The sequence below is a fragment of the Acyrthosiphon pisum genome, chromosome A2, assembly GCF_005508785.2.
Source record: "Acyrthosiphon pisum isolate AL4f chromosome A2, pea_aphid_22Mar2018_4r6ur, whole genome shotgun sequence".
Taxonomy (NCBI): Eukaryota; Metazoa; Arthropoda; class Insecta; order Hemiptera; family Aphididae; genus Acyrthosiphon; species Acyrthosiphon pisum.
The window spans coordinates 88,769,866-88,795,865 of NC_042495.1; the positions used below are offsets into that span (position 1 = coordinate 88,769,866).

General features: G+C 29.9%; 1 protein-coding gene across 1 annotated transcript in view; it reads left to right on the plus strand.

Annotated features, from left to right (window-relative positions):
* The window catches only part of LOC100159625 (RYamide receptor-like), a 120,796-nt gene that overhangs the window by 83,385 nt on the left and 11,411 nt on the right, over positions 1 to 26,000 (plus strand). Inside the window, exons 3-6 of the mRNA XM_008180505.3 lie at positions 1,099 to 1,532; positions 18,199 to 18,384; positions 20,404 to 20,613; positions 20,678 to 20,746. Coding sequence (XP_008178727.1) covers positions 1,128 to 1,532; positions 18,199 to 18,384; positions 20,404 to 20,613; positions 20,678 to 20,746 — 870 coding nt within the window. The 5' untranslated portion in view covers positions 1,099 to 1,127. The remainder of the gene's footprint in view (positions 1 to 1,098; positions 1,533 to 18,198; positions 18,385 to 20,403; positions 20,614 to 20,677; positions 20,747 to 26,000) is intronic.

Below are 26,000 nucleotides of genomic sequence, written 5' to 3' on the forward strand. Positions count from 1 at the left end.
ATTTTTTTCGGAAAATTCAAAACATTCAATTTGTAAATAAAATGTTTAAAACAATTTCGATGGTTAAACGTTTATTTAAGTCAAGTAGTTTGTTTTTAGAATTTTTTAAAACATCAATATTTTTTCGGAGTTAAAATGTAAACAATTTTTCAAAATATTCTATTTAAGCATTTTCAAACACAAGTAAATCTTAAATTATTTATCATCCATAACATTTTCATAAACTTTTTCATACCTCCGTTTATCTAATAGGTATTAATTTTTCACAACCCATCTATCTGTTCCTTCAGTTACACGCCGTACCTATGTAGGTAAAGTTATTGGCACGACAAAAAAGGGTTTGCTTAGAATAATTAGTAGGATTTGGTGGATTTGTATGGATTTGCATATTTATTCTGTTCGATATGCTAAGTGAGCACCATATTTGTTTCGTGACATAATAATTTAAACTATGAAACTTTTATGGTGAACATTTTACATATTTCGACATTTATCCTTTTTTTTTATTTTAAGATTTTAATTGTATCTTTTAGTGCATATGTTGGTGTTATTTTTAAATCTTTTTCAAAATAATTACTATTGTATTTTGTAATATAATAAAAAACTGTTCGATTAATAGAATAAATAATAAATATAAATTAATAGTTATACCTACATGTAGGTATAAATAGTTTTCCAAAACATATTTGCGAATTCATTTTTTTCTTATATACTAAAACTACTTACAAATTTGAATTTAATGATATAACATCATCGTCACGAAAAACGACTCGGAGACGGCTTATCGGCCTAGGATATTTTATTAATATATTTATATATATTGTTGTTATATTGATTCAATAGGTAGCCGGTAAGTTGAAATTATTTGCAGATTATCATATACTTTGCATATAATAATAACTAAAATCGTTATAATAATCTTGGTTATTTAATATGTAATTTCGTCCAATTTTGAACTTAAAATAACTATAAAAAAAAACTGTGTTAATTTATTTTTTAGATTTTTCGGTTACAGCGAACATTGACTCCTTCACTGTAACCTTGTTTTAAATGTTCAATGTTTTACTTAATCAGTAACGCGTCTTTGTGTTATTGCAGGTGTCCCGTGGCGGATAGGGCTGGACGCCATGGTGGACAACGACGGCGAGTCGACGGCCACATCGTGGAACGCCACTGGCACTGCGGCCACTGCGCAGTGGAACGCGACCGGTGCCGCAGGTGGGGTGTCCTGTCACTCGGAGATCGAAGGCGTACTCGGCACGGCCGCATTCCAAACACTCGTCTACCTGACGTACACGATCGTGTTCGTCGTGTCGCTGGTCGGCAACGGGCTGGTGTGCCACGTGGTCATGTTCTCCGCGCAGATGCACTCGGTTACCAACCTGTTCATCATGAACATGGCCGTCGGCGACCTGCTCATGACGCTCTTCTGCGTGCCGTTCTCGTTCGTCGCCACGCTGCTGCTGCAGTACTGGCCGTTCGGCAGCGACCTGTGCCACACCGTCAGCTTCGCCCAGGCGGTCGCTGTGCTGGTGAGTGGGTCGCCGTCACGGTTGACAGACGCTGAGGGATTTAATGGTGGTGGTGGTGGTGGTTTCGGTGGTGGTTTCGGTGGTGGTGTTGGTGGTGGTGTTGGTGGTGACGATAGTGGTGGCTGCGGTGGAGGTGGAGGTAGTGGTTGTAGATGTGGAGGTATAGGTGAAGGAGGAATTTATCGTGGTGATCTTTTTGGAAGGGTTGTGGTTTGATGGGCGACTTTCTATTATATCCCTCTAGCACCTTACAAATAGAGTACTATATACAGTACGTATCTACTAGTTGTAAAACCTGACTTTTCCCGGGCAAAATGAACAAGCACAAAATACGGTGTTATACGGGGTGATTGTTTAGCATGCTCACCATATTGTTATAAATTATGCATGTATTAAAATAATGAATTTTAGAATTTTTAAACACACTCGAAGACCATATTTTCGAATACTTGAGATTTTTTATATCATTGAAGAATCATCCTGTGACGATACAAACATCTGTTTCTTTCAAATAGTTTCCCCCTTTTCACTTTTAATTATTCAACAGATATATTTTTAATATTCTTAATGTATTTAACTCAAAATTCAAACAATTAATTTTTGTAAATTATATTATGGTGATGGGTAAAGTAGATATGGGGGCTTACTGCTTAGATGATATAAGCATTTTAGCAATTACTATTGATCTATCAAAATAAATAATATGTAAAAACATTCCAAATATAATAAATACATCTTTAAGAATTAATATTTTTAGTATAAAGAATTTAATAACTCAAACCTAGGTACTTATTAGAATTTAGATACATCAACATTTTCAAGTAAATTATCTGCTAAATAATTTATTCATATATTCATATATTCATTTGAAAATTAGAAGTTTGTATCGCCACAAGGCATTCCTTAAGTAGTACAATAAATATCAGGAATTTAAAAATGTGGTCTTTAGGTATATTTAAAAATTCTAAAAATCAGAATTTGAATGAATGTACTATTAAAAGAGAGCATTCTTAAAAAATCGCCCCCAATATATCGCTATATCTCCGGTTCTATTGTAACTCAGTTCATGGGCAAATCGTCATCGGTGTGTTTTCCTTTGTGAACTAATTTCACCGAGATGGGCAACCCGTTGTGTCATATTGGATAGTATATTATAGCACTATAGGTAATTTTTGGTTAAAAACTAATTTAATCGTATCTAAACTTTCCTGATATCTTTAAGAAAAATCTCTCAACTAAGAAACTTTTGTCAAAATCAGTCGAATAGTTTTTGTGTCTATAGGCTACAAATGCGAGGACGTTGCATCATTGCCTTTGGTTGTATGTTTGATTAACAAACAATAAATTTAATACTATTTTCTTTTACATAAAATAAATCCCAAAGACGTCTAATATTCTACAAAACTATAGTTTTTATTAGTTTATCGGTAGATATCTACTAAAAAGTGTGAACAACTTTGACCGAATAGGTGGCCGAATTAAAAGTTGCACGACTTTAATGCGCATGTCTTAATGGTCAACAGCAGCTGTGATGTGTACCAACATGTGCGGTGTGCCACTCATTGGCGCAATGATGGGGGCGCAAAACATTCTATTATAGCACCCTCAAGTTCAAATTTAGCACCCCTTGTTTTTTAGTTCTACGTTTAACTATTTAGTAAAGTATAGTGAAATTCCATCAGTTTTTAAATCATAAAATATTACTGTGTATTACTATTTACTGGTAAACCCTCGTGAGTCTTACATCACCTAACTGTTAACGTTTTATCGTTTGAATCTTAACATACTATTGATAAAAAGAGTATTATAGGTATAGTTTTTGATTTTAACAACGAAGTGCGTTAATATGTGTATAAAAAGTGTTCAAGTATTGATTATTGTATATTTATAAATTATAAGATTAGGTAATTTTAGCAGTTTGGGGGAGGGGGGGGGGCGGCAAAGCCAATGCATGTCTTTGTGAGGCATTTACAATATTATAGCACCCCACATTATAGTTGCGCCTAGGGTGTGCACACAGCTGTTTAATCGAAGTGTAATCGTTTCTATTTCGTTGTATTATATAATACGTAAATATTTACATTTTCAGCGGTATCTTTGCACCCCGGTCGTGAGTTCTCGGAAAAGCAATTAAAAAAGCGTTCCTCTTTTCGACTTTTGTTTGCCGTAATACTGTTATCGTTGCACACCGTTATAAATAATTATTGTTTTAATATAATATTATAGCAGTGCGTGACGGCGGCGTGGACTTGAAATGATTCTCGGAAAACCTGTAGCTTCAGGGATATCTCGACGAAAGATTCCGTGACGAACCACACTATATAGTGATTACGATCGATGGCGATATTCGACGAGTTTATTGATAATAAACTAATAGAGTGCTCCGTATCATTCTGGGCAAAAGACAGAAGTATCGACAAACTCGGAATGATTATTATTATATTTATTTACAATAGAGTTATTCTCAACTAACAATATTATAGCACCTCACATTCTAGGAGTATAATTGTGCCCATAGACCTATAAGCTAATGGGCAGCGCATTCCACTCCACCCTCAATGCACGGGAATCATATGAGAGAAAGAAAGAAAAAAGAAAAGAGAGAAAGAACATAAAGTGGGGTAATCATAGACCTATGAAACTAATTCTGTATTTCCCCCCACGTTCTCTTTTCTCTTTTACTCTATATCGTACCCCTGTGATCTCTCTCTCTCTCTCTCTCTCTCTCTCTCTAAGCGTTGTCTGTTAGTTTATAGGTCTATTGTTGTGCCTATAGGGTGTGCATATAGTGTAGTAGTCAAAGTGTAATCGTCTCTATTTCGTTGCATTATATAATAAGTAAATATTTAGATTTTCAGCGGTATCTTTGCTCTCCGGGTCGCGGATTCTCGGAAAAGCAATTAAAAAAGCGTTCCTCTTTTCGACTTCTGTTTGCCGTTATAATATTATCGTCGCACACCGTTATAAACAAATATTGTTTTAATATAGTATTATAGCAGCGCGTTTATATTGACGGCGGCGTGGACTTAAAATGATTCTCAAAAAACCTGTAGCTTCAGGATATCTCTCGACAAACGATTCCGTGACAAACCACACTATAATATAGTGGTTGCGATCGATGATGATATTCGACGGGATTATTGATAATAAAGTAAAGTGTTCTGTATCATTCCCTGCAAAAGACAGGAGTATCGATAACCTCGGAATGATTATTATTATATTTATTTACCATAGAGTTGTTTTCAACCAACAATATTATAGGTTTCAACAAGCTTCTGGATTAAATCCAAAAACGATTTTCTCCTTTCTGCTAATTTTCCGATATTATTATTTACATGCGGTTTTCCAATTTAGTTTAATTTAAATAATATAAGTAATCAACTAGGAATCCCAGAGTTATTTATGTATGGTATATATGAATCATACCTACACTTTTAACTTACATCGATGTCAGGCACGTAGCTAAGGGGGGCCAGGGTGTGCCTGGCCCACCCTATTATGTGTCCGGCCGTAGACCGGCCCACTCAAAATATTCAGAGGGGCCCATTATTATACGGTGGCTTTTAATTTTAATGAAATTTTTAATATTGTCTAAATATTACACAAATAAAACCAAATATATCGGGTTTTAATTAGAATCTAAAATAAGTTATAATACGTAACTAAATTCAATTCATGTCCATTTCTGGAATAAAATATGTGTATTGTATTACATTTAAATTCTGTTGCTACCAAGAATCGGTGATAATATTTATCTTTATAAGTCATAATATCGTCGATTGATTAGGAAATAATTGCTATTTGAAACCCAATACCGGTACCATACTAGTATACTAGCATGTCATGTTATTCTTATCTTATCTAGACAGTGACTTTTGTATACTTTTATGTCTATTTTTAAAATACTTTTGAGTAAGGGTATTGTCATTATGTTGATTCATATAGAATTATATTATTATTATGGTCGTCAACTCGTCTATATTTATAGTAATGATATTCTGATAACTACCTCTTTATAATATAAAAAGGTAAGGGGCCCACCCCTACAAGGTACGAGGTAATATATTTAGGTAGGGGGCCCATCTAACATTGGCCCACCTAGTGAATATTTTCTGACTACGTGCCTGATCGATGTTAATATTATGGGGAGAAAGTGTAGTCCCTAAAAATTCAAAAGTTATAAACCGACCGTATGAAAGTTTATTTTAACTTTTTAAACAGTTACTAGGTTTCCTGTAGGTAATTACATGAAAAAAATTATGATATTGGATATTATGGTCTATGTTAACAATTAATATATTACAAAATTAAATGTGTTATATTATTTCTTACACATATTCTCAGTAAACATTTGGTACTTATAAAGTTTAAATAATTAGCCTCTTTTTTCTCACTTTAAAATAACACAATATTCAAGGTACTCGAAACAAATATAATTAAAATAAATAATAAAGATTTGTGATTTGGATATTAAAATTTTTAAATGATGATGAAAAATGTAATTTTTGAAACAAATAAGGTACATACAGGACGATTTATCCAAAAGTGTTGACCTTTTGTCGGGGTGCTATTCATTCAAATACGAGACAATCCAGTAAAATACGGGACGAATGGGACCTTATAATATTAACACAACATCATCCGACATCGTACGTTGTACCAAAACCTTTTTAATAACAAGTATAACATTTTCGCCCTACTGGTTCTCTATCAATGTGAATTCGATAAATTTAAATAATACTTCTACGTTTGTGTAATGTACCTATATATTAATTATTTACTACCCACACTCCTGATAATGGCACGTGGCAGAGGAAAATGTTTTTATTAATAATTGTTATTCGCATTGTGTAGAAAATTAATTATGAACTATAAAGATTTTATTGCGTAAACGATTATTTTGTGCGGGTGTGTGTACCTTCCGTATCTAATATGGAAAAGCAATTTAATAAAATGTACAAACGTCTGTTTTGACAGAAAATATGTCATTGTATAACGCTGCATGTGTGTGATTTGTATACAATTTAAATGTTAATATTATGAACATTTATTAATAATTGTAAGAACATTAATCTACAAATGGCGGTGCCGACGTTTCAGGTTTTCCACTCGATATAGGGGGGATGGGGTTGATATGGAATATTATATCGAATAAAATATTAAAATAAATCATAGGAATAATTCTCAGGCCTTGAAGAATAGTCAGATTTTGATAACTATATTTTTATCCGAAAGAAGAAGACTTCATACCGGCCACATTGAACTCCGATTTTCATTTTATTCTAAATAATACTAAAATATAATTCGTAAAAAAAGCTTAAAATTGAATTTTTTTTAAGACATATTATAAAGTTTGAGATTAAAATATTGAAAAATCGAGTTCGATGTATAATATCATCGTCTATTAGCCTAAGAAATTTAACTTTAGTTATTTTTCAAATATATATATTTTCGAAAATATTCCAACTTTCCACTAAAATTTTTAGAAATTAGAAAGCAAAATTTTAAAAAATGTAGCCCGATCGAGCTCATGCGTGTGCACTTCACGCTGAATTCAAATCTGTTTTATCGTTTCACTGCGTCGATGGTCGAAAAAGTGTGTAGTTTTTACCACGTCACGCGAGTGAAAGACAACGAATATCAGTGCCCAATACTCTTAAGTTTGCATCGTCTCGGGTAAGACGTTAGTCGTTCAATTATTTGGTCTCCATAAAAAGTAAATTAAAGCCGACTACTTTTGTCGGCGCTGACGTATTTTCCTTTATTCGAAACCCACAAACCGCACTTGGTCCTTATGCACCACTACAGCTCACTTTCCTTAATCGTACAACTCTGAAATAATGAAGGTTTCTACTTGATTTATCGATACTTTTGAAAACACTTTCAACTGGTATGATTCTCCCTCAACACTTCCGTTTCGTATTTCGTCGGATTAAGTAATTTCTTTTATGCGCCCGCACACTTTACTCGGAACAGCAATTCGATTGCAGTCGATCTTGAAAAACTCGACAAACTTTTATTATTTTTTGAAACCTATGAAAGTAATTGCATATTATATTATTATAATATTTTATTAATAATTAATTATCTATTTCCGTAATAGTTTAAAGTGTTCAATTATTATTCATTCCAGAAGTTTGGACGTTGCCTGTCATATAGACTATAATAAATTTCAATATTATTTACTTATATTCTTACCGTGACTTATAAAACTATGTGGTACCTACAAAATTCTTAGATTGAAGTAGGTTTGGTAAAACACAAATTGTGTTTACGATTATTGTTACGTATGTTCACCGAATAAACACTGATTTGAATTGTTTTTTTTTTTTTTTGAGTACAAATAAACCGCAGAGTTGCATTTTTTTGTTTCTTTATTGCTTTTCATAAATATTTCTATGTTTTAAAATATATCCATAAGTTAATTTGAATACCATTTATTATTTATTTGTCTTTATTTGGCGTAACCAAATTCCAAAAATATTGAACGATGTTATTTTGAAAAATATTTTTTTTTGATTTAAATTAAATTCCAACTCACCTAACTTCGGATGGTTTGATAGAAATATTCATGCTTATTTTCAATTTTCATATAATAGTTAAATGTATACAATATAATAATACAACGTAAACGTGTTATTGGAAAAAATGTTAAGTGGGCGCAAAATATATCTGACGTCAGATTAGCGATTTAAGACGTAGGTATTTCAATTTAAGATCGTGGAATATAATAAATTATTAAAAAATGTAATTTTATCACTCATCCGAGTAAATTTTGAACGGCTATCAATTATTATTATTATAATATTCACATTTAAAAAAAAAATATAATACAAACACGGCGTAACGATAAATCCGTATTGTAGGGCCCGTTATTTACAATATTATATTATTATTTTAAACTTGTAAGGGTGGCGCCTACGTAAATAGTGATAAATGGTATGTTTTCATTCATACGGCGCATAATATCATTGTACTTAGTTCGGGCGCGGGCGAAGCTGTTTATTCTTTCGATCAACTTATAACTTCGGATGGTTTTAAATAGAAATGTTCGTATTTATCTTCGATTTATAAGATACCATTTTCGTATAATATTTAAATATATATATATAAGGGAAACGTGTAATTGGAAAAACTTGAAGTGGGTACAAGACATATCTGACGTCGGAATATCGATTTAAAACGTATTTTCAGTTAAGATCGTGAAATAGAATAAATTTATACAAAATGTAATTTTATCCCTCGTCCGAGTAAAATATGTCGAACGGTTAACTGCAGCTATAAATTACTATTATACTCACACTTTCTGAAGAAAAAAAAATGCGTAAATAGTGATAATGATAAATAGTATGTTTTCATTCATTTGGTGAATAATATGTAACATTGTGCTTAGCTCGGACGCACGCGAAGCATTTAATTCGCTCGACCGACTTATAACTTCGGATGGTTTAAGGGAAATATTCGTGTTCAGTGGCGTGCTCAAATTTTTTGAATGGGGTGATATGAATTTTTGTCTGTTCTCATAGCGGTAAATACACTTTCAATAATTTATCATATGATATTTATTATTTATATGATAAAAATAATCATACATTTTATACATAATAAGTTTATAATTTTTTAAGTTTTTTATTTTTTTGAATTACAGTATATAGTTTTAATTTCATCTTCAAAAGCAGAATATTTTTCTAGTCATTTCGATACATAAAAGTATACTTTTAGTATGAGTGGCTTATGAGTTGTAAGTATTTAAAGTTTCGATGAGCGAAATAACCAAATACCAATCCACTCCGCTCATCAAAACATTAAAGCTTAAATACTTAGTTAAACTCATCCTAAATTCGATTTTTGTGTATCGAAATACTCAGAAAAATATTCTGGATCCTTTGGAATATGAAATTAAAAATTAATATTGTTATTCAAATAAGTTAAAATTTTAAAATTGTTGAAGATAAAAATTATTAAAAAATATATTTTTTTTAAAAAAGTTGTTTTTAATGACTATAAACCATGTAAAAATGTTTTTTTCAAAAACCTTTTTGAAATAATGAGTAGGTATTAAATTATAATAGAATCGCCAGGTATATAGGTAATGACATATAAACGTGTTATAGGAAAAAGTTGAAGTGGGTACAAAGTACATCTGATGTCGTAATAACAAATATTGAGACATATTTCAAGTTGAGATCGTGAAATAAAATAAATTATCACAAAATGTAATTTTATCCATCGTCCCAGTTAAATATTATGTTGAACGGTTAACAGCTATCAATTATTATTATATTCACATTTTTTTTAACATAATATAATATAAACACATAGTGACTGTATAATATTATATAATATTAGGACTGTTATTTACAATATATAATTATTTTAAAATGTTTAAGGTGATGCCTATACCTAAGTAAATAATGATAAATAGTATGTTTTCATTCATTCTTCGCATAATAATATTATTTTGCGTAACTCGGTCGCCTTTTATTCGTTCGACCAACGGTGCTGCTTATTATGGCGACGACGACGAACAATAGAACACGCCGCGAGGTGGACATCCGAAAAGAACTCGTCGACTCGAGGCGACAAAAGGCAGCGGAATAATTATGTACTTTTTTAACTCAATTTTTTTTTCAGCACCGCTGAACAATGCTGACGGTAAGGTAACGTAAATAATAATATACTTTGAAAATGATGCAATGCCCACATATTATACTGTGTCGTGTCCGTCTTGCAAACGTACGACACTTAACAAATTTGTGTTCAGCAGTTCCGATTTTGTGCAATAACTTTTGACAATAATATTTAGAGAGAATCGATGACCTACCGTCAAAATACGAGTGAGAACGCATTATCTGTGCTTTCACGTGGGGTTTTATAATATTTCAGTTTTCAAGTGACTATTGTATAGTGACACTTTCTTAATTTTTAATTTTTTACATAAGTGAAATATTAGCTACTCATATGAATATATGATGACTTAAATTAAAATATCCCAAAAATCCCTATATTATGTATTTATAACTGATAGCACAGCTGATAATATTCGTACGCAAGGGTGCCTATAGCGTAATTTTCAGGTGGAGGGGACAAACATTAAACTAGATTCCAAAGCCAATTCATGGCGTATAGAGTTAGGTGTGTATTTCTTGAAAGTGATAAGTATTAAGCAAAAATCTATGGTATCAAGTGTGATATAAAATAATAAATAAGTATATTAAACACGCATAGTTTTTTTTTCATACTTAATTATTTTCTAGAAAGTGGACATGTCCCCTCTTAGGCCTCGCCCCCTCCCCCTTTTGGTAAATTTAGGTTTGATAACAGTTGGTCAATTATCTCAATTATTATAAAGGTTGCCGCACCAAATCAAAAATGCTGAACACAAAATATTTTCCATGTTTCAGTACATTTGAATGATGCGGGAACAACTGGTGCGTTCTCTTGATACGGCCACCTATGTTACGGCTGCATTCTGTTGAACCTCGTGGCCCCAGAGTTAGTCTTTAGCCCCCCCTTAAATTCTATTTTAGCACCCCTTGTTTGTTTAGGTCTAACCATTATTATTATTTACTATAGTAAAATACCATTGATTTTATGTTTTTAAAATATGAAATATTTTCCGTAAAAAATCAAAACTATCTTGGTCATCGAGGTAATATGTCATAAATTATTACATCTTATTCTTAAAGTTGATGGATGATTAGCATGACGACAAATATTATGGAAAAATGGATTGCCTAAGAGCCATTTTTAGCCAATAGGTCACGTGAAAAGTTCAAAATAGATGTATGCTATGGTGGACCGTGTATTACTGGACACCCCCCGCCCCTCCCCATATAATTTTAATTGATAAAATCTTAATATATAAATAAAAAAAGTATAATATATTTTGTTTTTGTCGTTAATATATATGATGTACGTTAAAATGAGTATAAAAAGTTTTCAAGTATTGATTATTGTAGATTTGTAACTTATTGTAGATCTTGTAATTTTTATAATAAAGGGTGTGGGGTAGCCCTCCGTGGCTCTGTGTGGCATTTACAATCATAGCACCCCAAGTTTTAGAGGTATAATAGTCTCAGCGATACAAAACCAACAGAGTACCGTGCCGGCGATGGACTTTTGTGGTTTACGCTATTCGCGAGTATACAAAACAAAATAATATAACGCGTATTAAGGTCAAAATAATAAGCCAGCGGTTGAGGACGGTGGCTAACTCTCGTTACGCTGCCTACCCCACTCGAGTGAAATACTCGACCGAAATAACAATACCAGGATACCGCTGTGGTGGCGGCGGGAAAGGATATTCTCAGCGGCAAAAGGATATCCACGTCGTAGCAATAATAATAATAATAATAGAAATGTGAGGCCGCAATATTTGTTTCGGTGATTTAGAGACGACGTCAGCGGGCGCGTGTCGGTATATATAGGTTCGTACCCATACTATGCCCATACTATACCCGTACCATAATATGTTTATACGCTGGTGAAAACGACGAATTTCGTGCCGACATGACTTGACAAATCCGTCATGTGCGTTTGTGTTGTTATGCTGATAATAATATTATGACGTCTAGTTTCCTTGTTTTTACTCTTTCGGGTGGTTTTCTTTTTCACCGCTGTCAAATTGGCCGTTTCCCAGCCACGGCGCACGCTTTGTTATACGAAACGCGTTTCCCGCGACTATGGAAAATACAACAGCAAAAACTACTTATATATATGTATACAATAACCTATAAATCAGTGTAATGCTCGACCGAATTCGGTTGAACGTTTCGTGTGACATTAGAATTATAATATTATTATACGACCAATCGTATTAAACGGCACGAACAACCCAGGTACGACTATAACAGTATCGTGCTACTTTGTAGAATATCAAAAACCGTACGAGCCTCGGCGAACACGACATAATTGATACGAAATAAGTACATCTGCGTACGAGTGTTGTTCGTGTGAAGTTAACGGGCTTGACTCCATTAGCTGCGCAAATATATTGTGTATATCACGTTTGTATGGTATGGACTTTATCCGGCGTGGTTCCACTTTAACCATTTGATTTCGGGTAACTCGATATCTCTGTTTGCCGAAATCTAATAAGGGGCGCATTCCTCGTTGCGAACACTCCGAGTTCCGTCGAATTGTCTCGTGTGCAAAACGATGGGACACGTTAAACACCATACTCTGAAAACTATTATTATTACAACGATCATGACGCACAATATATTGTCCAGTCTTGTAAGGTAGGTACTTGTATACTGGAGTAAACGTCACCAAGTAAAACTATTTTAAATATTTCCTCATAGTTGTTTGTATTAAAAATCAAATACGCGTTTTCGAATGGCTTACAATTTTAGTTATATATTTTCTGTTTTAAATTCAACCTCGTTAAGTAAAAAAATTTAAAATTATGTAATGGTTGGTATATTTAGTAATATACATTTTTTTTTATAGATTAAACCTAACAAACAGTTAAAATACCTTGACAGAAAACAAATAAGCAATTTACAGTTATAAAAAAATATGTTCTATAAAATTAACGTAAGACATAATTTATAAAAAAAAAAAAAAATTTAGTATTTGAAAGTGTCTATATAAATAGTTTTTTTTAAAGTTTTTGCATTTGTGCATAAATACTTTTTTACTGAGTGTTCAATAATCTTCGAAATAATTATCTGTATTAGTAGGTACTTACAAATCTTTACTATACAAAACTGTATATTATTAAAAATGGGAAGTTATTCGTTTTTGTCTAACGAACATTTCAGTATACAGCTCAATTCGAGATTATATCGGTTTTTTGGTGTACAGATACTACAATACAGTGATATCATTATTTTCAATCGAACAATAATATTATTGTACATTAAACCTATTGAATATTTGGTATCCCAGGGTTCTCAGTGTGTGTCCTCCTATCTGGTTATTTTTTTCATAATTTGTATGATGGCGTGCTGTATAGACAAAGTAGCAGTGGCGTCATTTTGGTTTTCATTAGACTAGGTCAATTTTTCACAGCTTTTCCGACTCAAAATTTTTTTACCCAGATTCTCATAGCATAGTGCCTTAGTGGTTAACGGGTGGGGGTGGGCGTGTGGTAAATGTGCTGACATAAGGTTGATGTAAATACTAGACTGGGGTAAATGCCCCAGTTGCCCCACCCCAAATGACGCCACTGCAAAATAGGTACACCAATGCCGTACGACATTTTAAAAACGTCCAATATTTACGTAGTGAAATTATGATAAAAGTAAAACATCTTTTTTGTTTTAACTTGTCTCAAAATATGTTGTATTGTAAATTTTCATTTATAAATTAGCTTTAATCAATCTTGAAAGTCATTCAATCGTATGTGATCATCTACGGTTATTTCAGTAAAATGAACCTAGCTAAAACTTTAAATGGCTGAATGTCGTACCAATATTTGGAGAATAGCAAAATGATTTTCCCCAAGTGCACAACGTTCAAAACTTTTGGCTCGGATTAAAAGTCACCTAAAATGCATGATTGTGTATTCGCTAACGAAGTGCAAAAACAAAATAGAAAGACAATGGTTAAGTAGAACTTGAATTTATTCAAATAAACACTGAGTAAAACTATATAAACTACTCTAGAAAACTATTATTATTACAACGATCATGTATAATATATTATCCAGTCTTGTAAAGTATGTAGTATGTATACTTGAGTAAAAGTAATTGAGTAAAACTATTTTAAATATTTTCTCAAAGTTTCTGTATTAAAAATCAAATACTCATTTTCAAATACTTTACCTTTTTAGTTTATATTATATTTTATATTTTAAATTCCACCTCGTTCAATAAAAAAGTAAAAAAATATGTAATAGCCGTATTTAATAATATTAATTCTTCTCATATGAGTTAAACCTAACCGAAAGTTAAGATACTTTGACAAAGATAACGGAAAAGTAATTTACAGTTACGCCAAATTATATGATATAAAAATATGTTCCGTACAACTAATGTAAGTGTATACCAAAAACTATTTCTTTTTATCTTAGTTTAATACAACACTTTTACTATTTGATATCTCTGTACATACTTAACAATTAGAATGCTGTAACATTTTTTTAGTTTTTCTTTTCTCTTTTATGGTTCTTATAAATTGTTAGTTTATTCAATTTTATGTTATTATCTATATGACCAATAATTTTTACATTTAAATTTGTTTATATATTACCAGCTATAATATAATTGCCAATTGGTGTTAGTTAATTAATAAATAAATAAATAGGTAAATAAATGTAAGTCGTGAAAATTATAAAAAAAAAAATTGTTAGTATTTGAAAATGTTTATAAAATAGTTTTTTTAAAGGTTTTGCATTTACACATTAATACTTTCTTACTAAAGAATCAAGTGCTCATCAAAATAATTATCGGTATCAGTACTTGAATACTTTTAAAAAGTTTATTTTACAAGACTGTATATTATTATCAAATATAGTATCAAAAATGGGAAGTTCTTAGATTTTGTCTAACGAACATTTTAGTAAACGGATCAGCTCGTCATGATATTTTTTTTTAGTTAACGCAATACAACGGTATCATTATTTTCAATTGCGCAATAATATTATTATATATTAAACTAATATTATGGTATTCCGGAGATCTCAATGAGTGTTCTATATCCTATACAGTTATGTTTTGCATAATTTGTATGACGGCATGCTGTATAGGCAAAATAGGTACACAACTGCCATCTGACATAATATTTTAAAAAGTCTAATATTGACGTAATGAAATTATGATTATAAGTAAAAGGTCATATTTTTCGTTTTAACATGTCTCAAAATATATTGTATTTTAAATATTTGTTCCCAAATTATCTCTAATCAATCTTGAAAGTCATTCAATCGTGTAACGTGTGTGATCCTCTACAGTTACTGCAATAGGAGGAACTTAGCTAAAACTTTAAATTTCTGAATATCGTACCAAACTTTGGAGAATAGCAAAGTGACCAAGGGGCAACGTTTAAAACTGTAGGCTTAGATTGATAGTCACCTAAAATGAACGCTCCTCTCGTATTACTGTTCATCAGCTATGGAAATGTAAAAACAAAATTGAAAAACGATGGTTAAGTAGAACTTCACTTTATTAAAACAAACACAGCGTAAAACCATATAAGCTTCTCTCTATTATATACGCCTTAAAAATAACCACATCCAATAGACATTAAGAATTCCAAACTATGAATTCTATTTTACAGCTTACCCTACACATTGCAATTTAAACGAATATGTACAGTTCAAAACCCATTAACCCTTAATGAAAGTTTAAACATTATATCCTTAGAGTATTTCAGTTATAATACTTTGAAATTTGAAACTCTGAGTACATTAGGGACTGGACGTGTCATACAACCTTAGGAGATTTGGAATAAATATTAAAAAATAAAAATTAATTAAGTTCGTTAATAAAAGCAGAAAACAAACAAAGTACCCATAGCATGGTCGATGATTAATCACTTGATTCACATCACTCGCGATGGGGTAATCCAGAGTTTTATAATCATTTTTAGTTTGAGAAACCATCGTGTTCTAAAAACAAAGACGAGATTTTCAAAATAATTCAGTAAAACTATAACGGTGATAATTAATAAAGCATTTATTAAATTTGCAGGTACCTATTCAAAATTCAAACTATCAAACAGACATCAAAAATATAAATATTTTATGAAAAATCTAAATTTTATAAAGCTCCAAAAAACAAATCATTACCTAAGGAAACATAAGTTGAATAATTATAATATCAAGTCTCCCAAGTTATTATTTTCTCAGTTAAATCAGTTATTATAAATATTTATAAGCCATTTTACATTTTACATGCAAGCACATTTAAATACGTTGACATAATCTTCTACAATTTCTTATTGTACAATTTTAACTGAAATTTCAGCACTTAAAATGTTCCAATCCCTATATCTATAAGAATTTTTTTACATTAATTTGACTTGAAAAAAAAATTGATGAGATTTTTACGAATATAAACTCAACGAACATAATATCATACATTATTGCTAATCTGAAATCAAGTGATCAAAGTTAATAAGATGATACGTAACACGTGTTAATAAATTATAAATCATAGTTTTGTTATTTTTTATCAAATAAATATAACTTTAAATGTTTTGAAGAAAATTGTTGTATGAAGAAAATAAAAAATTAAAACTATATAAATTACAATAGCCGTTTCCTAAAAGTTATGTATGGTAAATAGTACTGCCAAAATATTATTATAACCAGTTCACTTAACCGTGATTTTGAAGGACAGTAGTACGACGAATTTGGAGTACAGTGAGAAATTGTAAAACACGACTAGCTTCATTTGAATTTGATATTTAATAAAAATATTAACAATTGCTTTAATAGTAATTACTATAGGTGTAATTGTATATAGTAATTTTAATAATTCAATTACAGTGTTCAAAATAAAAAAAAATAAAACAATATTTTTGATATGCATATATTGTACGTGCCACGAGGGTAATGGCCAATGGGGGTAGGTACTACAAAGAGTCAAGTGATGATAGGTCATTGAAAAAACTAATATTACACTATAAAATATTCCACTTCACCACGCCACTAATTATGAAGACCAATATAATAGCTATTGATGATTAGTGTTTTGTTCAACTTTGAAGTGATAAACATTATAAATGTTGTCATCAATATGATTTATTTAATAATAATACCTACGATAGCGTATAATGCTATAGTACAGTATGATATAATAGACATTGTTATTGCAAAAGAAAACAATAATGGTTTGTTTAAAACGGTGCAGCAATGAGGATACCTCTTCCGTCGTTTGTCTGACGATATTTAGAATATAAATTAACTCGTTGCGGGCTGAGAATGAAAAGGTTCTAATATGTCCACATTTTTCAAAAATCGGTTTTTTTTTCATACATTTGTTTAAATTTAAATTTTGCATCTTTTCGTTCAAAATTGTGTTTCTAGATATAATACTTAGTGAGATACAGAAAATGAAAAGGTTCTATGTCATGAAAAATTACTGAATCGTGATTATAGTTGTAGTTCAATAGAACTTTTTTTTGTTTTGATAAATGTACGTAAATATGGAAAGGAACTATCGTCATGCTATTCAATGTTGGTTAGTATTAAAAGGTGTTATCAATAACTATTGATCATGTAAATTTACATGTCGATGATAGGATAAAAACAAAAATCACAATAATATCGTACAATATGTTTATGAAAGTAGGTATAATATAATTATATGTATATTATATAATTTAGCTGGAAGAATGAAAAAGTTCTATAGAGAGAACTTATTTCTAGTTTTTTGGTTTTTATAAAATGTTGGGATGTTTAATACCTAATATTATTCACAATATATCTGCTAACAATTGTATTCATTTATTCATTAAAATTATGGTTATGTTCGTAAGATAACCTGAAAAAAATATATTGGGTACTTACCTATTTAAAGTTAAAAATTGCTCTGCTGAACAACTGGATGTTATTGTGACATAATATAACCTTTTCATTGTCAACTGAACAATTGGATATTGTGACATAGAACCTTTTCATTCTCAACTCGCGTCGTCTAATCGTAATATACCTAACGATCGTTTAAACACCGACTAATGAGTAATAATAATAATATTGTACTGTTTCGAACAGGTGAGCGCATACACGCTGGTGGCAATTAGCGTGGACAGGTACATTGCGATAATGTGGCCACTGAAACCTAGAGCCAGCAGACATCACGCCAAATGCATAATAGCATTAGTCTGGACCGTGGCCGTGATTACAGCGTTTCCAATTCTCCTAGTTACGACATTGGAACAGCCGTCGTATTGGCATCAGGTTATAATAATTTTATATTGCATAGTACCATTAAATTAATTTGTTCGGGGGTTGTTTTTTTAATTATTTTTTAGGATTAATCTTCCAAAGGTATATATTACTATATAAGAAGGACGTAGGACACACATCAATCAGAACCTAGGGCAGTATCGTAAAAAATAAGCTAAGAACATACAAAATTGCTTTAATTAACTAACAGAAAATACTTATACAACATAGATAAACGATGCACCTACCTATGTAATATGTCATAATATGGAATAATATTATCAGAAAAAATAGTTTATTATTGACAACTAAAAATAATTTCACATTCGTCTTGGGGGATGACATATCACCTCCTTGCAACCTCTAACGGGCGCCCTTACTATACACGTACGTGTATTCGAATGAAACCAGAAGAATTTATCTTTTCAGATGAGTGAAAATGTTGACTAAATGAATTCTCATATTAATACCAATCAAAATCTAAACAAATAATATTATACACAACTGCACGGGTTCAAAAATAAAATCTCATCAATATATTTATTATATATATATTATGTATATACCAAAGGTGTACATATAAAATAAAGTTTAGAAATATATTGTGATAAGTTAAACAAGTATAATAACAACTCGGTTGAAAAATTGTGGGAAAAAACAAAACTAAAAGTATGCGTTTTTCAAAAGTGATTTTATTGCGATAGTAAACTCTATACTTTTTGTTACAAATAACTTTTCACGCTACACACCTTTCTATTAACCGGCGTATCTATATGGCAAAGATAGATTGTAAGTTTCTCTATGAAAGTTCTGTACAAGCGCGGGAAAATAACAATAGTTTTTCGTATTAGTTTTTACATCGAACAAAAACTTGATACTCTCCGAACAATATAATAACACCACGCCGTTATATTCAGGACAATATCATTGAAAATGTTTTTTAAAAACAATTGATTTGTTTTGTATTTTTTCAAAGTATCAATAGTTTATAACATTATTGTAACGAAATACTAATATTAGGTACCTATTTTCTATACGCCTCGAGATCTCAGTAACCACCTTCTACCATGTTTTCCTTAACGGTTAATACCTGTAGAATATCGTAGTCGGTTTAATTCGCAATTATCGTAACAACAAACGGCAAATTTGAGATTACTACTTTTTCGTTTAGGAAAAAAAGGCATTGTTTAAAACCATTTTTACTCTGAAAATACAGATTCTCTCTTTTTAATCGGCCGTTAAAGTTCCGACAAAATTGTATTAAGTCCAACTAAGGTAAACACCAAACCGTTATCTCTCCATAACTTTCGATAAAATATTATTTATGAAAATAACGTTACAATATTATTTATTTATTGATATTAAATGACATATTAACATAATGTCGTCTAGAATCTAGACCCTAGATCAAGAACCAAAACAAAAGTATTTAAACTAATGAGATGTTTATTGTTCTTCCTAAAAAGTAGTTATTATGGAGTTACAATATTTGCAAACCAGACCAATGATATCATAATATATAATATAATTTTATTTATGCACTAAATTATTCTGTCTCCCGTGATGTTATAACATAATATGATAATTGGTCCGTTTAGCTCCATACCAATTCAGTAATATACTATTGATCGATTTCTATTACTATCGTTAGCTTGAAAATTTTAGTTTTCATAACTTAATTAATTTTTAAGGTATACTGAAGTAAAAATACAACATTTTCAATAAGAAATAAAAATACATATTAATTATTACCGAGATAAATATTATAAAATATATTTAACTATTTGTATTTTGTATTTACAATAAAATTATGTTCAATAGAATAATACCAAAATAGTATTAAAATGGGTAAATGGCAATAAACCTACATAGTTTTAAATATAATTATGAAGGATAATTAATATACTATAACTATTAACTATATACTATCAAAAGATTTATTTTATAAGAAATTAATATGATAAATTATAAAATGTTCAACTTTTTGAAAATGTTCACAAAAAAAATGTTTATGAAAATTTACATAACTAGGAATGTGGATTCTATATTTGCAACGAGAAATGGCCAAGTGAGAACGTCCGGCATTACTATAATGTAGCGTTGTTGGTGCTTCAGTATTGCATACCATTCGCCGTCCTTCTATTTACATATGTCAACATTGGTGTGGTGGTGTGGGGCAAAAGGACTCCGGGCGAGGCGCAGAACTCCAGAGACGTTAGGATGGCCAAGTCGAAGAGAAAAGTAACGCTTTCCGACAAGTTGCGACCTTTCGAAACCTGTCATATTTTGTTTTCGAATTTTTCAGATGATAAAAATGATGGTTACTGTGGTCATAGCGTTCACGGTTTGTTGGCTGCCGTATAATATCCTTCTGGTGAGTGTACTTTATATTCATTATGCATACTCGGTTTGACTTTAAAATCAAAATATATAAATAATATTACTGTTACTACGAAATTAAACTAACAAAATTATAAAACTCTATCAATCGCTAACAGCTATACACGGGTTACTGATTTTATACACATAAATATATTTATAAGTACCATTCGATTAACGTATTAATCATCTGAGAAATAATAAACACGCCTGGCAGTTTTTTTTTAAAATGTATAATCAATCAATAATTACTCATTCAAAATCCTTAATGTTTTCAACATTGTGACAAGCACATTATCATAATATTCTCGTTAATATTTAATTTCATAAAAAAATAATTGAATTTTATTATAATAGAAATTGAAAAATAATTATTTTTATAATTATTATAATATAATCATATTCTTAATACTATATCCGTTTTTGACCAAGGATTATAAAAGTGCCACCATCGGTATCATTTATAATATATTAATTATTAATATTACACAACTTTTTCCCCCCAAAATCAAAAAATTACTATCAGCAACACACATATTTATCAATGTATATTAGCTATAAATTATAATAGTCCCAACTTCTTACACGACAGGACAAGTGATGAGTTCTCAAATAAAAACATTTTTTTTTTTTTTGTATTTTATTTCTGTACTAATTAAACGAGATATTCGAGTATTTAGTGAATTTAAAACACAGACAAGTAAAATTTAAAAACAAAATGAAAACAATGTGAATAAAAAATGATACAAAAAAGTTTGTACCTATTTGTAATAGGTAATGTAAAACATTTGATATTTATATTATAATATTCTTTTACACTGAACTAACTATATACTAAATACCTGAACAAAACATTGTCAACAAATAAACATCAGTTAAACAATAATGGAACTTTTGAACATTACGTCATATATTCTTATTGAATAATATCTAATATGTAAAAATGTAAATGTAATATTATATTTTGAATGTTTTTGATTCACCCAGTAAAAAAGTTCTTTAATATTATTTATTAAAATTGTATCAACGCATACCCGATATTAATACAAAACGTTGGATGCATTTTTCGCTCAGATTTAAATTCTAAAGAAACATTTCCGGCTTTTTAATACATTACATTATTACAAATTATAAAAATATTCTCTATGCGAATTATTAAAATCATTTTACAAAACTGTGGTTGACGTTTTTCTTTTAATACGATTCAAAAATTTAGTAATCTTCTATTTCATATTTTTTTTACCATTGAAAAAAAGTATATTTGATATCAATTAAACCGTATAAAAATAATTTACCAAACATCATGTATACAATTATTTACAAATTGTCTGTGATTAATTTTTTTTTTTTTTTTTTTTTTGAGAAATACCCTATTAGTTTATTTATTCAAAATACAAACATTTGTTTGTTTGAACATTAATTTAAATAACACTACATAAAAAGTGTATATAAAAAGTGTTTTTAATAACTATAAAAACAACGAGTATTGACAAAAGCTTTGATATATGAAATCGCTTAAGGTATCAAACATAGGTACATGATGTTATTACTGTTGACAATATCAATAGGCACCTATTATATTATTTAATAACCTTTTTTTGGAAAAAAAAAACATAATTGAAAATATCAACACAATGGAAACATTAATAGCATGTTACACAATATAATGCTGTTTTTATTTTTTATCTAAATATTATGAATTAATTTTACGTCAATTAATTAAACTAAAAATGTCATATTTTATATGGAATAATATCATTACATGATTGTGTGAAACGCCTCTATTCGGATGCATCACATAAATTAAATATTAAACTAGGATTTTATCGACTTTATTATACTAAATAATATTTAGTTTAAATATTTAAAACAAGCTCGATCGGGATATGACGATGCAGTAAATAATATAATATTATGTTAGGTTCTATATTATTTAATAATTGTATGTTATTATATGTTACCATCTGAATATCATCTAAACAACTGTGACAAAATAAAAAATTAAAGGATTAGAATTTATTAACTTCTATGATAGTACGATTCAACTGTAATAACAAGCATGAAAAAGTAAATTAAGTGCAAAAAATAGTATCTATATAAATTTTTATCAAATCTATGAATGAATAGTACAAAATACAGTTAACACATTTTGAACATTTTTATGAAGTAAGAAACGATAAACAATAGTAACTTAGGTAACGCTATTAACGCTGTAATCTAACTGTCGATTCGGTCATACGTTTACTATTGTCTATTGTCTATTCTCTCGGAGAGCAAATATAACTAGGTAATGGTGTATACCGTAATCAAATAAAACGTATTTAGAAATTAAAACTCATCAATACTATGTGAGTACGAAAAACTTTGTTTACGGTTGTGCTTAATTGTACGTGTATTGCATTTGAGGGAGTTAAATAAAAAACTAATAAACAAATTATAACAATAGATACCTAGTGGCATATTATAACTAATATTCAATTAAAAAATATTAGCAGAAATAATACAACGTATAATGTATAGCAACGGTCTTTCGCACTGGAAGTCCATTAAGATTAAACTACTAATATGAGTGTAGAAAAAATATCAAAAAAGGCGGAGGAGATCAAATCCTTAACTATAATATAATATGGTAAAAGTAATTCTGCGGAGGATGTAATGAACAAAATAAAACGAAACGCTACGAGTAAAATATTAATTGCTTAAATAATTAAGGATACATATCGCATAGTGAGGACAATTTTTTCTCAATGGTTGTGAAATTATAGTCGTGTGATTTAAAATATTTACGATAAAGTTCAAAAGAAGATTAACATGGTGGAAAAAGGATTATTGAAGTACCTGGGTAAAATGATTATTGTTGTAATGAGCTTAGAAACAGTGTAAAAAAATCAGTAGCGATGATAATATGAGGACGACTGTGGTTTTAGTAAATTTAAGAACCAACGAAACGCATTTATATTCAACTACAATCTAAGAAATTCAAAGAAATTTTTTGCGAGTTTTCCTATGAAAAATATAGGCCTCGGCAATCTGAAAACATAATATCGTAAACGAATGAGGCACTGTTATTGTTATTATTTCTATAAGCTCTTTTGAGTTTTATAATTTTTTGAATCAATTAAATTCTGTTACACGCTTTGAAGTTGTAAAGGTTTCGTTGTAAATTTAAATAAATTACTTAGAATTATATATTTTTATTTACACTGTTTCAGTTGACAAAGGCGAATAAGTCATTTTTTTTTATTATGCACGCATTTCCATCAATGATTTAAAAAAAATGTTCATAATATATTAACACACCAATACGAAATTGGAATATAGAACGGTGTCAATTTTTTTATGTTATTATTTAATTATTAAATGTCAATATAAATTCTTATACTTTGACGTTTTTATGAACCATAAGAAATATATTAATTAAAACAAAAATGATAATTTTAAATGGCTGGAATTCATCATTATTCTAAACTAAAATAAAATATCGAGTTGAAATGTTATTATTTATTCGTTTTTCGACAGTTGCTTTTATAGAAAATGTTGGTGACTCTGTTGATCATTATAAACGAGTACATTTTAGGTAGGTAATCATGTTCTTTAACTTGTAACAACAGAAAATAAAAAGATTAAAAAAAAAAAACCCATTAAACTGGGAACCTAATTATATTTTTCTGGTTATTATTTAACTGTACAAACCAAACACGACTATTTTTGCAGACGACAAAATCACAGAAATCGTTTGGTTAAAAATATTAGAAATGTTATTGGTTGATAACCTTTAATTATTGCATACAGGACAATGTTTACAATGCACAATCGTGTACAATTCGTGGGTTTTAAATTGAAACCTTTCAATCGAATATAATATTATAAAAACCTATCCACCAGATAAGCTCGCGATTTAATTTTGGATTCCCTGACAGATTCCCTCGGCATATTCCGAGGAAGTATGACATCGCAATTATGGGACATTGGGACCACCCATTTCATTTCCAGCAACGACTGCAAAGTCAACTCACGATGTCTGATAGTCAATACAGATAGTTTTGCGAGCATCAAGTGCAGGACAAACTTTAAGCACGTTCCGGCTGTATCTATTTATATTTGAATAGGTAGATAACTTTTTAAAAATGTAGTTCAAACTTCGAGTTTGTGTGAATTTGTAACGAATTGCAATGCGTTTGGGAAATTTAGCATATTGTGTTTGATCGAATGGTTTTAAAATATTCCAATATGTTTAGGTGTCCTTTTAGACTCTGAGCGGAGCGAGGAAGCTAGTGTCTGTGGTTTTACAATGGTGTTTTTTTTTTTTTTATATCCTGTATACAAAATTTCTACCAGAAGGAGTGCTTCGATTTCAACATATAAAGTACCTTATCTTTTAGCAAATTGGATGAAGATAGTACTTTAGAGAGGTCGTTTTTCGAATTTCTCAATATTTATTTAATGCAACGGGAAAAACCACCGACAAATCACGAAAAACCGCTAAAAATGAGATATTAATTTCTAACTCTTTGTTTATCACCATAGAAACGAATAAAAGATAATAATATTAAAATATTATAATATTAATTCAATTTACAGACTATAATAAATAATAACAATATAATATATCCAGACTGACAAACCGTCTCCGCTCAGAATCGTTTTTCTTATACAATGCGAGATATTATATCATTGAATTCAAGTTTAATAATTAATTAAAATAAAATAATAATTCATAATACTGCATTGACTCACTTGTAACCTACTGTACAGCAGAGCAACATCCACTTAACCATTTTTTTTAAATGCTGTAGTTATGCGTTTAGGTAACATTTGGTCAATGCATTTTTCCTCTCATTCTAACAGACTTGGAACTGCCAGATAATTTAGCCATAATTAATACATTGTTTTTAAGTAGGTACATCGAAAACAAAAAATTAATTTATCTAATTGTTAGATTCACTAGATAATCATAATTTTCAATCGAAATACATATAGTTTATTCCGTTATTTTGTTACGAAATTATACAAAATGTCGTTACTATTAAGTTCAATATTTTCCTGCACATTATTATATACGTTCGAGAACTATAATAACACTTCATGACTTCATGTTTTCGATAAATTATCGTACACAAGACATAACTGATTGTTGTTAATTTACTTATAAATATTGTACAACCATAAATTATGATAGATACATAAATGTTACCTTTAGGTAGGTAGTCAATATTTCCGATTACTAAATAAAATTTGTTTTTGATAAG